Source organism: Musca autumnalis, unplaced genomic scaffold, assembly GCF_047663935.1.
Source record: "Musca autumnalis isolate F117 unplaced genomic scaffold, ASM4766393v1 scaffold_5, whole genome shotgun sequence".
NCBI lineage: Eukaryota > Metazoa > Arthropoda > Insecta > Diptera > Muscidae > Musca > Musca autumnalis.
The window spans coordinates 154869373-154886101 of record NW_027412088.1 but is presented as its reverse complement, the minus strand read 5'-3'; the positions used below and the strand labels follow the sequence as shown (position 1 = coordinate 154886101).

The 16729-nt window shown below is 33.8% G+C and overlaps 1 protein-coding gene across 1 annotated transcript in view; it reads left to right on the top strand.

The window, feature by feature from the left end:
* The first annotated feature begins 29 nt into the window (after window positions 1-29).
* LOC141386803 (putative helicase mov-10-B.2) overlaps window positions 30-16729 on the top strand; it is a 36332-nt gene continuing 19632 nt past the window's right edge. The window contains exons 1-11 of the mRNA XM_073955714.1: window positions 30-156; window positions 242-367; window positions 477-634; window positions 702-870; window positions 981-1188; window positions 1258-1552; window positions 1628-1689; window positions 2622-2712; window positions 9248-9615; window positions 9714-9826; window positions 9909-10604. Of these exons, the coding sequence (XP_073811815.1) occupies window positions 265-367; window positions 477-634; window positions 702-870; window positions 981-1188; window positions 1258-1552; window positions 1628-1689; window positions 2622-2712; window positions 9248-9615; window positions 9714-9826; window positions 9909-10604 (2263 nt within the window). The 5' untranslated portion in view covers window positions 30-156; window positions 242-264. The remainder of the gene's footprint in view (window positions 157-241; window positions 368-476; window positions 635-701; window positions 871-980; window positions 1189-1257; window positions 1553-1627; window positions 1690-2621; window positions 2713-9247; window positions 9616-9713; window positions 9827-9908; window positions 10605-16729) is intronic.

Here is a 16729-nt window from a genome sequence, read left to right as displayed (position 1 = left end):
AATTGTTCTTGAAGAATTGCAGTATAAAATTTGCTTTTCACCCAGCTGGTTGGTTGTAAAACAATCAATTGTTTATTAGGCAAAATAAAAAAGCACATACTTGCTCATTAAGAGCAATATTGTTTTAGTTGGACCTCCGGTTACCAATTCAAATGTGTATGTGTTTATTAGTTTTTAAACAAGAGGCTATTGAGCTACTTCCAAGCTGTGTAATAAACAATTTATTCGCTTATTTTTGCAGGTCAGCATTTATTTTGATCTAACATGACGAATAATAAAAAACCAATGGAGGATCATAATTTAAGAACGGTGTCGATGACTTGTAAAAATACAACAATGAATTCCGCAAAAATTACAAAATCACAAGGTGGGTGGGTGAAATACACTTCCCGGTCATCACAAAGTGTTTCGGTCTTTAAAATATTTACAGATATCTAAAAGTAGGTTCTTTTTTAATAATATGTTTTGTTTTCTAGAAATTGAATTTGTTGGCGATTTTTTGCTTAAACTCTATCATTGCCAAATAATTGGAAACCACAATGATTGGTCTTGCAATGAGAAGGAAGTTAAACAGGAATTTAAAAATTTCTTAACACCAAAATGGAAGGAGTTCCTTAATAACCATCTGGACAATGTAATATACATAGATTAGTTTAAAGCATTTATAAAATTCATACATATAATTTTTTTCTTACCTTAAGCTATGTGCCTTATTTAATCGCTGTGGTTTTTTGAACGACATAACCTCAAATATATATAAATTTCAAAAGGACTTTATATTAAAATTTCATCGTAAAAAATTGAATGAATACGATCAACTTAGAAAGAAGGCCGTTGCTGTAATCTGGAAGGGCAAAAAAAGATTACAAGGTATGTCTAAATAACCGTATGTAAAATGGGAATTCGCTCCCAAAAAAAACCAGACTTGAAAAAAAAACTATTTGGTTTTGTTCTAATTTACTTTTTGTTTTTCTTCATAGTAACCTATATAGTTGATGAAAATTCTCCCAAGTACAATTTAGTATACCAGGGCACCACAAACCAGTCATTCTCATCTAACATCCAATCCTCCAATATGAGTTGTTACATATGTCAGAAACAATTTGCCGACATGGAAGAGTATGCAGGACACCTTGAATATCACAATATTAAAAGTGAGTTTAAATATCTGGATAATTTAAGTAAAAGGTAAAAATATTAGTTTTAGAAGAAATTATGTTCTGGTACTCATATAAAGTTCATTTTGGGTTTTTCTAGAGAAACTTCAAAATTTTCTTTGTCATACCAGCTATGCTTCAATTCACGTCGTTTTTGTTTTACTCTAAAAACCACGTCCACAGAAACTGATGACCCTTTAATAATTGATAAGATAATTCTTATAACAACGAAATCTATGGTCTATATTTTCCAAGATGAGATTCCAGTCGAAGATTGTATTGTTTTCTATGCTAATTCTCATCTATTTCCCCGTTGTGAAGAACATGCTATCGTTGTTATATGCCGTTACAAATATTTTAAAAATGAACGTTTAATTGAACAGCATCATATCGTGGTGAGTTGTAATTTGATCAGTTCCATAGGAAAATGAACTATTTATATGAATATATATGTTTCAACTACTACTTAGGTTGAGCATGAATATCCACGTCTACAATTGGGCAAAAAACCATATAGTCTACCATCCTATACGTAAGTAGAAAAATATTAACCAACATCAACAGAGAGGCTTCTATGTAATGAAAGGATTCAGTAGGTTTCTTATGAGTAGAGAGAGATGGTCCACCTCACTATTAAACCAGTAAGGAAAGGATCAAAGTCGGGCGGGGCCTACTATATGATACCCTACGCCACTGTGAATATGTAAAATATAAATCGGAGCTATATCCAGATCTTAACCGATTTTGATATAATTTGGCACATTTATTTCCAGACCGAATTCAGTCACACATTCCAAATATCATTGAAATCGGACTTATATAGCGTGTTTGGAGCAGCAAATACGCGAAATCGGCTATATCCAAATCTGAACCGATTTCGATATAATTTGGCACATTTATTTCTACACTGAATTGAGTCACACATTCCAAATTTCATCAAAATTGGACGTATATAGCGTGTTTGGTGCAGCAAATACGTGAAATCGGGCGAAAATATATATGGGAGCTATATCCAAATCTGAACCGATTTTCACCAAAAGCAATAGCGTTCTTTCTATGGCTAAAAAAGTTGTAGTCCCCAATTTTCAGCTGAATCGGACAAAAAATGCGACCTGGACAGACGGACAGACAGACAGACGGACGGACATGCATAAATCGACTCAGAAAGTGATTATATGTATGTATATCGCCAAATGGAACTATGGGTCTATTTCGTTTCCTTTTGTATGTTACATACAAATGCACAAAGACATAATACCCCTTACCACTGTGTGGTGTAGGGTATAAAAACGTATTGAACGTGCAGAATGAAAAATATCCTTTAACAATACACAATCTATATAACAAATTTTATTAATGGAAAGCCCTCTGTGTCAAGAAAATCTCTAGAATATTTTTTTCTGAATATTAGATTTAAGTTAATTTTTAATATTTTTTTTTTAATAAATATGTTTCATTGGAAAGGCTCTTCAAGGAACTATTCCCATTACGTAATTATTATCCCCCAGAGTCAATACACAGAGCACTAAAGAAAAACTTTATTACATTCAATACTGTTATTCTATTATTAGCCGCAAAAGTTATAAAAATGCATAATGACCGCAAAAATTTGCAAAAATTTTATAGTTTTATAGTACTGATTTTCCCTTTGCAATACTTTTATTGTCACCCCCAAATAGTAGTTAATTCTTATTTTTGACCGCATTTGTTATAAATCGCAAATAACCTTTGCATGTTTTGACGGAATATTGTTGTTAGGACCTATAGCAAGAAATTTGCACAAAAAACCGTATAGATTTTACATAACTTGTTGCCATAAACGAACAAGAAATATGAAATTTTCTACAATTTTTGTTTTTGCAATACATTTCTTGCCTAACTGTATATTATTTCTATTACACTATGCAACACGAAAATTATTAACCATATTCTGACACCGCATCGTTATTGGCCTCCAAAGGTTTGAGGCTTTGATGTCAAAAGGGTTCATTTCGACAGGACTATATTTTCCAACCCTTTAGAAATTTGAATTAATCTCAGAGGCAAAGTTTTAGCACTTCTCAAAAAGAACAAAATTTGTGAACATATAAACTCCATCAAACTTCATCTTCTAGGTCATAATCGTTAAGAAGTAATTTCTTTTTATATTTTTCTCTGGTTTTGGTTTACAGATATCAAACCGATCAAATTTCAAGCAACCAACTAACTACAAAAATGTACCTAAGAACTCAATATACATCTTTTTAGAACATATGTACTCTGTATAAACGGTTCTTAAAGGTCAAAATAGCAAAGCAAATGGAATTTGTATGCTGTTTTCTTTGGTTCTGGTCCACAGATACTAAACCGTTCAGTATTCAAGACAACAATCAAGTACAATAATGTAGCAAAGATATCAGTAAACTATTTTCTGGGACATACGAACTGTCTGTGAATGGTTCTTATATGTCAAAATAGCAAAACACTTTAGAAAATATTCGATTTTTACACTTTTTTCTCCGATTCTGGTCCACAGATACCCAACCGTCCAAAATTTAAGAATACAGTCAACAACAAAAAAATGTACCTAAGACTTCAATAAACAACTTTTTAGACCATATGAACATTCTCGGAATGACGCTTTAAGCTGAAATCCACAAATAAATCAATTATTGATTACGTTTTCGCCTACTCAGGTCTGTAATAACAATCTCTTCAAAATTCAAGAAAATGTATTTACGGACCTGAACAGGAAAGAATGGGCAAATATAATCGAACATTGAGCTTGAAGAACCTTTCCTAGAAAGTTCATCTGTTCTAGACAGGGTTTAAAAATCCAGCACCTAAAAACATTAGCATTAGCTGTACACTTCAACTGCTACACAATATTCACACACACGCAACCGAACGCATATTTATTTTTGTACATTTTTGCTTATTTCGTTTTTTACACCTAATCTTTTTTTCGTTAGGCATAATCGACAACCACGCTAAATATTTAGCAGTCGGCTGACCATTCATCGCATCGAATTAGCCCAGAGGGTGGTTTTTGTGATTAGAGTTGCCAACGCAGTAATAAAAAATATGTCATTTAATGTCAAAATGCTCCTGTCATATGGTAGAACCTAAAGAATACTAATTATTATTGTTTAAAAATAAAAAAATATATTTAGAACAGCTTCACCAAAAATTCACATGTCCTTTGTACGAAAAAGTGGAATTAATTATATCGTAATTTTTAATGCATTACACTGGTAACCCTGATCTCAAAAACAATTGTTTGCTGAAAACATGGCTAAGCCGTTGAAACTTTGTTGCTTATTCTCTTTTCTGATATGTGTTGATCATGTGTGCTGCAAAATATGAGTATGCGTCTCTGATGCTTTTTTATTAGAGCAACAATATCAAATAGCATCAGCATCGCTAGCAATATTTTTGTGAAATTTGTTGCTACATGTTGCCGTTGTTCATTGTTGCTAAACATATTTCGAAGAAATTTTAGCAGGCAAAGCTGCAAATATTCGGTGCTTTTGCTAATATGGCGTTAGCATTTTAAACCCTGGTTCTAGAAAGTAGTTTACTGAGATCTTATGTACAATTTTGTAGTTGACTCTATTCATCAATTTTGGACGGTTTGGTATCTATGGACCCGAATCGGAGAAAAAAGTATAAAAATCGAATATTTCTAAAGTATTTTGCTATTTTGACCATTAAGAACCTTTCACTGACAGTTCGCATTTTCCTGAAAGTTGTTTCTAATATCAACATTATTGTAGTTGATAGTTTTCTTCAATATTGAACGGTTTAGTATCTGTGGACCAGAAACAGAGCAAACTAGACTTTGTTTTGCTATTTTGACCTTTAAAAACCGTTTCTACAGAGTTCGTATGCTCTAGAAAGTTGTTTATTGAGATCTAAGATACATATTTGTAGTTGGTTGTTTGCTTCAATTTTGATCGGTTTGATATCACCACAACCCGAGCATAAATTTTTAAATAAATTGACCTTTCCGATTTTGACCTTTCAGATGAAGTTTGGTGAATTTTATGTGTTCACAATTTTTGTACTTTAAGACAAGAGCTACAATTTTGCCTCTTAGAGTAAATCAAATTTCTTAACCGTTTGGTAGATATGATCCTGACAAAATGATCCCTTTTGACATCAAAGCCTCAAACCTTTGGAGGACTATAACCGCAAAAGTTGATGAGATAGGAAAAAACCTATCTCCTATAACACTACGGTATCAGAATGTGGTTAATAAAACATGACTCAAAAAAATACACACAATGTTAGTTATTTTATGTTTTTTACAATCTTCTTCTTTATTTACTCATCCGTTATCCGGATATAACTGATCGTACAATTAATTTTGTTTTTTTTTTATATTTATCGCATTATATTTATCTTATAGTATAGTGGTTGACAGCTCTCTGTGTCTTGCAGCATTCAGCAGATCAGTTTCGTCGGTATAACCTGTCCAGTCCATGATGTTTTTGAGCCAAGATGTTTCTTTTCTTCCTCTAGCAGGCCTTCCATCAATTTTTCCTTTTAAAATTGCTTGTAAAATGTTGTATTTGTTGTTCCTTAATACGTGTCCAAGATATGCTATTTTGCTACTTTTTATAGTTTTTATTAACTGCCGGCTTACATTCATCCTTCTTAGTACTTCGTCATTAGAAATTTTTGCAGTCCATGGTATTTTCAGTACTCGCCGGTAAATCCACACTTCGAAGGCTTCCAATTTTCTTTCATCAGAGGATTTAAGCGTCCAAACTTCTGTTCCATATAGCAGCAGCACCGACCAAACATAGCATTTTATAAAACGTACTTTCGTTGTTACGTTTATGTCATGGCTTTTCATAAGTTTGTTGTATTTACAAAAAGCATCTCGCGCCATCTCTATACGACTTTTAATCTCTTTCGAGGGATCCCATTGGTCGTTTATTAGTATCCCTAGATATTTAAAAGATCGCACTCTTTCTATTTCTGTACCTTGTACTTTTAAGGTCACATCTGCATGGGAATTTTTTCTGCTTATGACCCTATATTTTTCTATCTTATTTTAAGGCCATATTTCTCACTTACACGTGCCAGTTTCTGGAGACCGGATATGCTTCCAGCCAGTAACGTGGCATCGCACAATGTCGCGAGTTCATATTAACTGTGGCCAAAAATAGAAGGAGCTGTCGTAGGTGCATCAATTTTGGCACACGTACCTATTATTGACTGGCAATCTTCAGGACAAAAAATTGGGTTGGTCGGTCCACGTTTTGATATAGCCCCCATAGAACCGTACCTCCCGATTTTCGGTATTTTGAATTTTTTAGACACAATGACCAACCGAAAGTATTCAAATTTTGCGGTTAGCCTTTGGCAGAGGTATCAAACATTCCAACAGAGAATTGTGGGCTTAGGTCCACGTTTTGATATAGCCCCCATACAACGGTACCTCCCGATTATCGGTATTTTGAACATTTTAGCCTCATTATTACACCAAAATTGCTGAAATTTGGAATTTAGTCTTCGTAGTGGGCATTATACCTTCACCTTGAAATTTGTCTGCATAGGTCCACCCCTTCATATAGCCCCCATAGGACGGTACCTCCCGATTTTCGGTATTTTGGAGGTTTTAGCCTGATTATCACACCGAAATGGCTGAAAATTGGTATTAAGTCTCCGTTGGGGGACTTATAACCTTCCACTAGAAATATGTCGGTATAGGTCCTCGTCTTCCTATAGCCCCCATAGAACCGTGCCTCCTCATTTTCGATATTTTGAGTGTTTTGGCCTCAATATCCACCCGATATGACTGAAATTTGGTGTTTAGTCTTCATATTGTTTGTAAGCATATTGAATACATCAAACTCTTGTCTTTATATATGAGAAATTTCCTTTAAAAAAATTTTCTGACCGATTAGTGGTCAAAAAACGGTCAATTTTTTTTAAAAATTCGAATTTTGATATTCGCTGCTCACAATTTTTTTTAAAAATTGTTTTTTTTTTTTAATTTTCTCGTTTGAAAGCAAGACTATTAGGAACCTAATAAGCCCACAAAAATATATGATGATCGGTTCATTCGTTTTCGCGCTATAGCCAACACCGCAAAACGATTTGTCCTCCTCTCAGTGAGGTGGTCGCTGGAAAAGAGAAATGACACATTCGTCTGCAAACCTCTGCAGCTGGGACCTTTATATATTTAAAGTACTCACTTTTTACTACTCATACAGCAAAAAATATCGATATACACTTTTATACAATTTTTTTCCCACTCCACTCAATTTAAAATTTGCTTCAGAAAATTAATAAACTTAGTAATAAATGTTTGGGTAAATGTAAACACCATATGATTAATATTTACATGCAAACAAAAACAAAGCCAAGTTTATTACATCCCAGGAGAACTTAGGAACAATTTTTGCAGCGACCGTTACTTTTAAATTTTAAATATTAACGCATAATATAATTTATTAATTTCAGAAAAAAACAAAAATACGTATTAAATAAAATTGTCGGATTTAAATCCTCATATAGCAAAAACTACTTCACGTATTAGTACCAAAATTCAGATTCTTCTTAATTAATATGTTTTCTATCACTCTCCATCAATAAATTTGTTCAACAAAGTATTTAGTTTTTACCATTTTTGGCCACGGTCGTGACACTGTGCATCGTCCGCATACCTTATGTTATTAATTATTTTCCCATGAATTTTTATTCCGACGTTTTCTCCTTCTAGCGTTTCTTGGAATATTTTCTCTGAATATACATTAAATAATAAGGGAGATAGAAGACAGCCCTGTCTAACACCCCTTGAGATGTCAATTTCTCCACTTACTTCAATTCTTGCCGACTGATTCCAATAGAGACTTTTTATGTACATAAGTTCATTGTCTTGCATTCCTATATCATGAAATATTTCCATTAATTTATCGTGTTTGACGGTATCGAATGCTTTTTCGTAGTCTATAAAACACATGAATACATCTTTCTGGGCATCCCTACATTTTTGTGTTATAATTTGGATGCAGTATTTCCCATGTGTGCTTCACATATTTTGTACATTCTACTATGAATAATCTTTAGAAGTATCTTCAAGGCATGACTCATTAAGCTGATGAGTCTGAAGTCACTGCATTGTTTTGCATTATTTTTCTTGGGTATTGCGATGAAGGTTGATTTTAGCCATTCTTCTGGATAGTTTCCAGTGTTGTATATGTAGTTAAAAAGGTTGACTAGTAGGTGTATATTGTTGGAATCAATAAGTTTCAGTAATTCTGATGGGATTTCGTCCGGTCCTGTAGCCTTTCTGTCTTTCAATGATTTTATAGCGCGTTCTACTTCGCTCTGCGTTATAGGCGTCCCTCTTCTTGGAATTTCCGAAACATCCTCATAAGATGATCGTTCGCTATCAGTAAAAAGATTGGTAATATATTCCTCCCATATCTGCTTCCTTCCCTCCAAGTCAAATACAGCTTCATTGTTTTTGTTCATTAGAACTGGATTGGTTATTTTCTTTCCATATACTCCGTTGGCTTCCTTTAGCTTCTTGTGGAGGTTAAAATCATCGTGTATACTTTGTAGAAATTCAATTTCCTGGCATTTGGCATTCAAATTCGCATTTTTGGCTGTTCGGGTCGCAGATCGTATCTGCTTATTTATCTCCCAGTATTTTTCATAGTTTTTATTTCTGTACTTGCTTCGCTCATTCCATAGTTCTCGAATCTCGTCGGTAATCCATTCTTCTGTTCTTGATGATGTTCGCTTTCCCAGAGTGTTCTTTGCAGTCGTGTTTATAACATCTTTCACCTTGTTCCACAATGCGTGCATATTTTCTTCATTCAACTGTTGTAGTTGTCCATTTATATTGTTTTGCAGCTCATGTTTAGTTGACGAGTCTTTAAGTTTTTCAATATTCATTTTATTTTGAGGCTGTTTTGTCCGATTTGATGCGAGCTTAATTCGTATATTTGCGACCAGTAAGTTGTGATCCGATGGCACATCTGCTCCTGGGTAGGTCGAACATTTTGTAACACTGGAGAAATATCTTTTATTTACAATAACAATAACAAGTTTTAAGTTTGATTAATATACAACTTATTCTTTATTTGCAGATTAAGCGACGTCGTGACATTCAATATGACATTTTATCGGTTTTCGATGAAGTTCTTATAACCCAAAGCCGTATCAAATTAGATGAGGATTCGGTAATTAAGTTAATTTTAAACGGAAGTCCAGTGTTAAATGATGTGAATATATTTGTTTGTCGTATTCAAAACATGGAAAATGATCGAGTGTCATTCCAATGTTATGATAGAATACTTGATGTTCATGGTTGCTATACCGTTATATTTCGTCCAACACGCTTACAACTGCGATACCAATATCGTGGTTTAGAACTGTTGCCACATGTTATGCCTTACCTGCAGAAATTTTTGTTTCCAACACAAGTAATAGAGAAGCCACTTGCTTTGGCACCCAAGTATGTAAATATATTTAATTATTCTAATTTATTTATTTCATTTAAATATACCACTTAAAATTAGTTTAATTTTGATTAAATTTCTCTTTAAATTACAGTTTGGAACTTTATAATCAATCCATTGCCAATAACCCAGAACAGTTGCAGGCGGTTCGCAATATTTCTGTGGGTCCCCGTAACGATGCAACTTATATTATTTTTGGTCCGCCTGGTATGTTCTGTGCATGAATGTTGATTGCATATTGAAAATGTCATCATTCCCGTTTCCATTTCTTTATCTTGCTATCTTCTAGGCACTGGCAAAACCACAACACTTGTCGAAGCAATATTACAAGTTTTAAATCGTAATTCAAATACCAAAATCCTTATAACCGCCTCATCGAATAGTGCCTGTGATGAGTTAGCCTTACGTCTGTGTAAAGTACTGCCCGACATAGATTTGCCACGTACAATTGTCAGAATCTATTCGAAGTCATCTGAAGCACGTATAGAGACAATTGATAATTTACTTCTAGATCATTCAAATATGTATGGTACACAATTTTATCCAGATATTGATATTTTACATGAATATCGTATTGTTATTTGCACCATGTCAATTGTTGCCAAACTTTCTACTGGAGGCTTTGGTCGTGGCGGCGCTAAATTTAGTCATATTTTCATTGATGAAGTGGCTGCCTCTACAGAATGTGAAGTTTTGTCGGTCATGTCGGTTATTCTTTGTCCCGAAACGTGTTTAATTATTGCTGGCGATCACAAACAATTGGGACCAATACTACAATCAAAACTTGCCGAGCAATTACAATTGGGTGTCTCGTTAATGGAACGCCTTTTGAAATATGATTGTTATCGTGTCAATGAAGAGACCGGAGATTATGATCAATCAATTCAAACACGTTTGAGAAAAAATTTCCGTTCTCATCCGGCAATTGTAAACTTGTACAGTGATATGTATTACAACGGTGAATTGGAGGCAAGAGCTAATATTGGTAAGAAGCTATTATTTATTAAATATCCGAATATTTGTCCTTTTTTAGATTAAGACAGACTTAATATTGCGAATTCTTTGCAAAAATTTTGATTAAGCAACATTTTTTATACCCTACACCACTATGTGGGGAGGGTATTATAAGTTGGTTTTGGTTCCGCTCGTCACCAAATTTGGGTGTTGATGAAGGTCCCGGTGTGGAAGAAGCCTATTGATTTTGGCGATGGTGGGATATTATTCAGGGGTCGGAATAAGCAAAAAACTTATTTGGAGAAAAAGTCAACGTTTTATTTCAAAGCGAATATCTCCGGTTCTATAAGGGATATATGAAAAGAAAACCTGCTAATGAAAGTAGAAAATATCACCTTTGCAAAGATGTAACGTAGATTGTCGTAGGTGGTCAAACAACAAAGATATCGCAATAGCCGCTAATAGAACAAAACTTTTAATTTTTGCGATTTTAATAATAATGACGAATATCACAGCTTTTGTTGCTGACCTTCCAAAAGCAAAGTCTGACTATGAAAGTAGAAAATTCCATCTTTACAATGATGCAAAGTAGGTTGGCGTAGGTGACAAAATAACGGAGATATCGCAATAGTCGGTAATATATCCCATTTTTCAGTTCGCAATTTTGATCGGATCGTCACGAAATTTTGGTGGTTAAGGGGGGTCCTATAGAAGAAGAAGATTATTGATTTTGGTGATGGTCGAAATGGACAAAAAACTTATTTGGAGAAAAAGTCAACGTTTTATTTCAAAGCGAATATCTCTCTTCTGTAAGAGGTATATCGAAAGCAAAACCTGGCAAGGAAAGTAGAAAATATCACGATGTGAAGTAGATTGTCATAGGTGGTCAAATAACAGAGATATCGCAATAGTCGGTAATGCATCCCTTTTTCCATTTTTTGTGCAATCACACTACAGGTCGGAATTTTGATCGGATCCTCACGAAATTTTGGGGGTTGATGGGATTCACACAGAGAAAGAAACCTATTGATGGTTGGCGTACATCCCACTTTTCCATTTTCATACCCTCCACCATATGGAGGGTATAATTAAATTTGTAATTCCGTTTGTAACACATCGAAATATTGGTCGGAGACCCTACAAAGTATATATATTATTGATCAGCATAAAATTCTATATCGATCTACCGTCTGTCCGTCCGTCCGTCTATCTGCCTGTTGAAATCAAGATACAGCTCGCAATATTAAAGATAGAGAGTCAATATTTGGTACAGAAGTTTTTAGTACTTGCAAGATGGTTGGTATTGAAAATGGGCTATATCGGTCCACGTTTTGATATAGCCCCCATAGAACGGTACCACCCGATTTTCGGTATTTTGAAGGTATTAGCTTCATTATCACACCGAAATGGCTGAAATTTGGCACTTAGCCTTCTTTAAGGATATAAAACTTTCTCCCAGACTTTTGTCGGTATCGGTCTACGCCTTCATATAGCCCACATAGAACGGTACCACCCGATTTTCGGTATTTTGAAGGTTTTAGATTCATTATCACACCGAAATGGGTAAAATTTGGTACTTAGTCTTCGTTGGTGGTATATAACTATCTCCCAAAATTTTGTCGGTATCGGGCCATGCCTTCATATAGCCCCAATATAACGGTACATCCCGATTTCCGGTATTTTGAAGGTTTTATCTTCATTTTCATACTGATATGGCTGAAATTTGGTACTTAGTCTACGTTCCCTCAGAATTTTGTCGGTATCGGTCCATGCCTTTATATAGCCCCCATAGAACGGTACCTCCCGATTTTCGGTATTTTGAACGTTGTGGCCTCAATATTCTACCGAATGAAGGCGGTCCACGCCTTCATATATTGAAGGTTTTAGATTCATTATCACACCGAAATGGCTGAAATTTGGTACTTAGTCTTCGTTGGTGGTATATAACTTTCTCCCAAAATTTTGTCGGTATCGGGCCATGCCTTCATATAGCCCCCATAGAACGGTATATCCCGATTTCCGGTATTTTGAAGATTTTATCTTCATTTTCATACTGATATGGCTGAAATTTGGTACTTAGTCTACGTTGGGGGTATAAAACATTCCCCCAGAATTTTGGCGGTATCGGTCCATGACTTCATATAGCCCCCATAGAACGGTACCTACCGATTTTCGGTATTTTGAAGGTTGTGGCCTTAACATTCCTCGGAAATGACTGAAATTTAGACATCGTTTGGGGGTTCTCATCGTTCCTCTTTAAATTTGTCGTATAGCTCCACGCCTTCATATAGTCCCCATAGAACGGTACCTCCCGATTTTCGGTATTTTGAAGATTGTGGCCTCAATTTTCCTCCGAAATGGCTGAAATTTAGTATTTAAACTTGGTTGAGGGTACTTAAACTTCCCCTTTAAATATGTCAGTATAGGTCCAGGCCTCCACTACCTTCCCATGGGGGGTATGGTACCTCCCGATTTTCGGTATTTTGAAGACTTAACGCCATTCTTACTTGTTTTACTTGAGTTGCACTTGAGTTACACAGAAAAACAAAATTCATTCAATTTATGAATAGTGTTCAAAAATTGTTTCCAATGATCAGATTTTTATGTGTCTATTTTTTCGCAAAATATGAACCAATTCATTCATTTCAAAATAATTTTCTTTAAGGCAAGAAAAAGTTACTTATATTCAAAACTCTGTTTATATTTTTTATAAATTTATTTTTTCTATAAAAATTTTGTTTTTATTTTATTTGTTTTTTTAGTTTTTTTATTTATATTTTGAAATTAGTTTTTATACCCTACACCACCTTGTGGTAAGGGGTATTATGTCTTTGTGCATTAGTTTGTAACATGCAAAAGGAAACGAGATAGACCCATAGTTCCTTTTAGGGATATACATAGAATCACTTTCTGAGTCGATTTACGCATGTCCGTCTGTCCATGTATTTTTGTAAACAAAGTACAGGTCGCATGAAAATTGGGGAAGATAGTTTTTTTGACCCAAGGACGAACGCAATTTATTTTGGTGAAAATCGGTTCAGATTTGGATATAGCCCCCATATATATCGTCGCCCGATTTAAGGCATTTGGTGCACGAAACACGCTATATGGGCAAATCCCAGAAACAGTCTACCAGCCAAAAATTTTTTTATTTTATCCAAATTAATTTATTTTTTCACAGAAGATTAGACTGGATATCTAATTTTAGAAATATGTTAAACACTTTTTTTCTATCATTATTAACACAAAAATTATTACAAAATTCTACCCTACCTCAGGTTTTTTAATTTTATACAAAAATTGTACATTTTTTAAATGTTCATATTATTACTTTAGTGTTAACATAAGTGGTAAACTCAAAAGCTATATTGTTATTCACTCAATTCTCTTAGATTTTGACAGAAAATATTATCTTTTACTATTTTGGAAAAAGTGAAATTAGGTATGAAAAGACAGATCCAAGTGGTGTAGCGTTCGTCACGAAAAATTATGTTTTTTTTATACTGTGGGCAGAAATTTTTTTTTTTTTTTAATTCATCTATAAATTTAAATTAAATTAATATCCTGCTTTTAAGGAAACAGAAAAAAAAATCTACAATAATAAAAAATAAAAAAATTACAGTGCATTAATTTCTGTAGCGTTCGTCACGATTTGAGTTCTCCCAAAAAATAAAAAAAAAAATTTTGCCTTTTAATTCTGTTTTCACTTTCTCTTGTATTCTATTTTTGTTTTATTCTGTTTTCGTAGCGATTTGAGTTCAGTTAATTGTTAAGAAATTAAAAAAATGAAATGATATTTCAAAGTTATATTTATTTTCTGATGGATGTGCAAGTCGATTTAAAAACAAATTCATTTTAAGTAGTATACACTTTTTCAAAGAAAAATTTGAGTGGAATTTTTTGCAACTGCTCACGGAAAGGGTGCAGTAGACGGAATCGGAGCTGTCGTAAAGAAAAAAAATTAGAAAATGGTAAAAGCTCCGAATATTGTTCTTAATAACGCCCATGATTTTTTTTTTTAAATTGGCAAAAATGAATACAAATGGTATTTTCATTTTATATATAAGCAGAAGTTATATACAAAAATCAGCTGGAATTCTTTCGGAGAGATGGGCTAACGTTAAGAGCATTCCCGGAATTAAAAGCAAACATTATTTTTCGTCATATAACAAAAATGTGCTCAAAATCGCACTAACGTCAGATTCATTAAACATAAAATTTATTTATAGACATATACGCATTGATAAACTTATTTATGAACATAAAATATGACTTAAATAACGTTATTTACAAGAAATATACATTGTTTCGTTAAAATAAATACACTGGTTTTTATTTACTATATACTGGAAAAAATGTAGCGTGCATCACGTAGCGTGCGTCACATTAGGTTCGCTGATTTTGGAAAAAAAATACAAAATTGTTTGCCTAAAAATTAATTGTTTTAGAATTCTCTTATATTCATCTTTCTTTTAAAATTTTCATTTTGTGTGCTTTATTATGCAAAATTTGCTAAAAATTATGAAAACATAGCACAAGGTCGGAAGCTACTTCCACTTTTTGTGGCGTGCGTCACAATAACTTATAATCAATTTTTTCCGCTAATTATACTTGTTAAAAAAATTTGTTTTATGGCATTTGAAAGTGCTCTCAAATTCTATTAAATACCATGTATAGATTCAATGCATCTATCTGGAAAGTTCAAAAAATGTTAATATTTTTGCCCGAAAACGCGTACAAATGTAGCGTTCGTCACGCAGGATTTACCCATATATGTCCGATTTCAATGAAATTTGGAATGTGCGACGGAATTTAGTCTAGAAATAAGTGTGCCAAATTATATAGTAATCGGTTCAGATTTGGATATAGCCCCCATATATATTTTCGCCCGATTTAAGGCATTTGGTGCACGAAACACGCTATATATGTCCGATTTCAATGAAATTCGGAATGTGCTACGGAATTTAGTCTGGAAACAAGTGTGCCAAATTATATAGAAATCGGTTCAAATTTGGATATAGCTCCCATATATATTCTCGGCCGATTTTAGGTATTTGATGCACGAAACGCGCTATATATGTATAATTTCAATAAAATTTGGAATGCTTACCGGGATTTGGCCTACAAATAAGTGTGCTAAATTATATAGAAATCGGTTCAGATTTGGATATAATTCCCATATATATTCTCGGCCGATTTTAGGTATTTGATGCACGAAACGCGCTATATATGTCCGATTTCAATAAAATTTGGAATGTTTGCCGGGATTTGGCCTAGAAATAAGTGTGCCAATTTATATCGAAATCGGTTCAGATTTGGATATAGCTCCCATATACATATATTTTAGGCAAATTTGAGGTATTTGATGCACGAAACACGCTATATTTGTCCGATTTCAATGCAATTTGGAATGTGTGACTGTGATTAGTCTAGAAACAACAGTGCCAAATCATATCGAAATCGGTTCAAATTTGAATATAGCTCCCATATATATTCTCGGCCGATTTGAGGTATTTGATGCACGAAACACGCTATATATGTCCAATTTTGATGAAATTTGGACAATGTGACGGAATTTGGTCTACAAATAAATGTGAAAAATTATATCGAAATCTGTTCTGATTTGGATTTAGCTCCCATATATATTTTACATATTTACGGTGGGTGTAGGGTATTATATAGTCGGCCCCGCCCGACTTTGATCCTCTTTCCTTACTGGTTTTATTTAATTTTGTGATTATTGTTCTTTAACGTTTCTCTTCTAATTGATTTTTCCTAATGAATTATGTATCTTGCAAATCAGAACAATGTGAACCATATTTACATACATATTGAGTCCATCAGCACTAGTTTCAGTTATTATATGTTGCATTTACATATATTAAAGAAATTCAAAAATTGTATATGCGAAATAATGCTATTGATATAGTTAGTGAGTGTTTTCCGACAACACACGAAATCTATCCGTGTTGTGTTTGTTAGTGTGGTAGGTTTGATTTGTTAGGGGTGGTTATTTAGGCTATTGTGCTTTGTCGACACCGAGTCAATGTGCGTGTAGATACGATGGAGGGGAGGAAAGACAAAAACAATAAAAGCAAAAACACAACACCTTTACACCGGTTTTTGCCAGAAAAAAAATAATGGTGAATGTAGGGG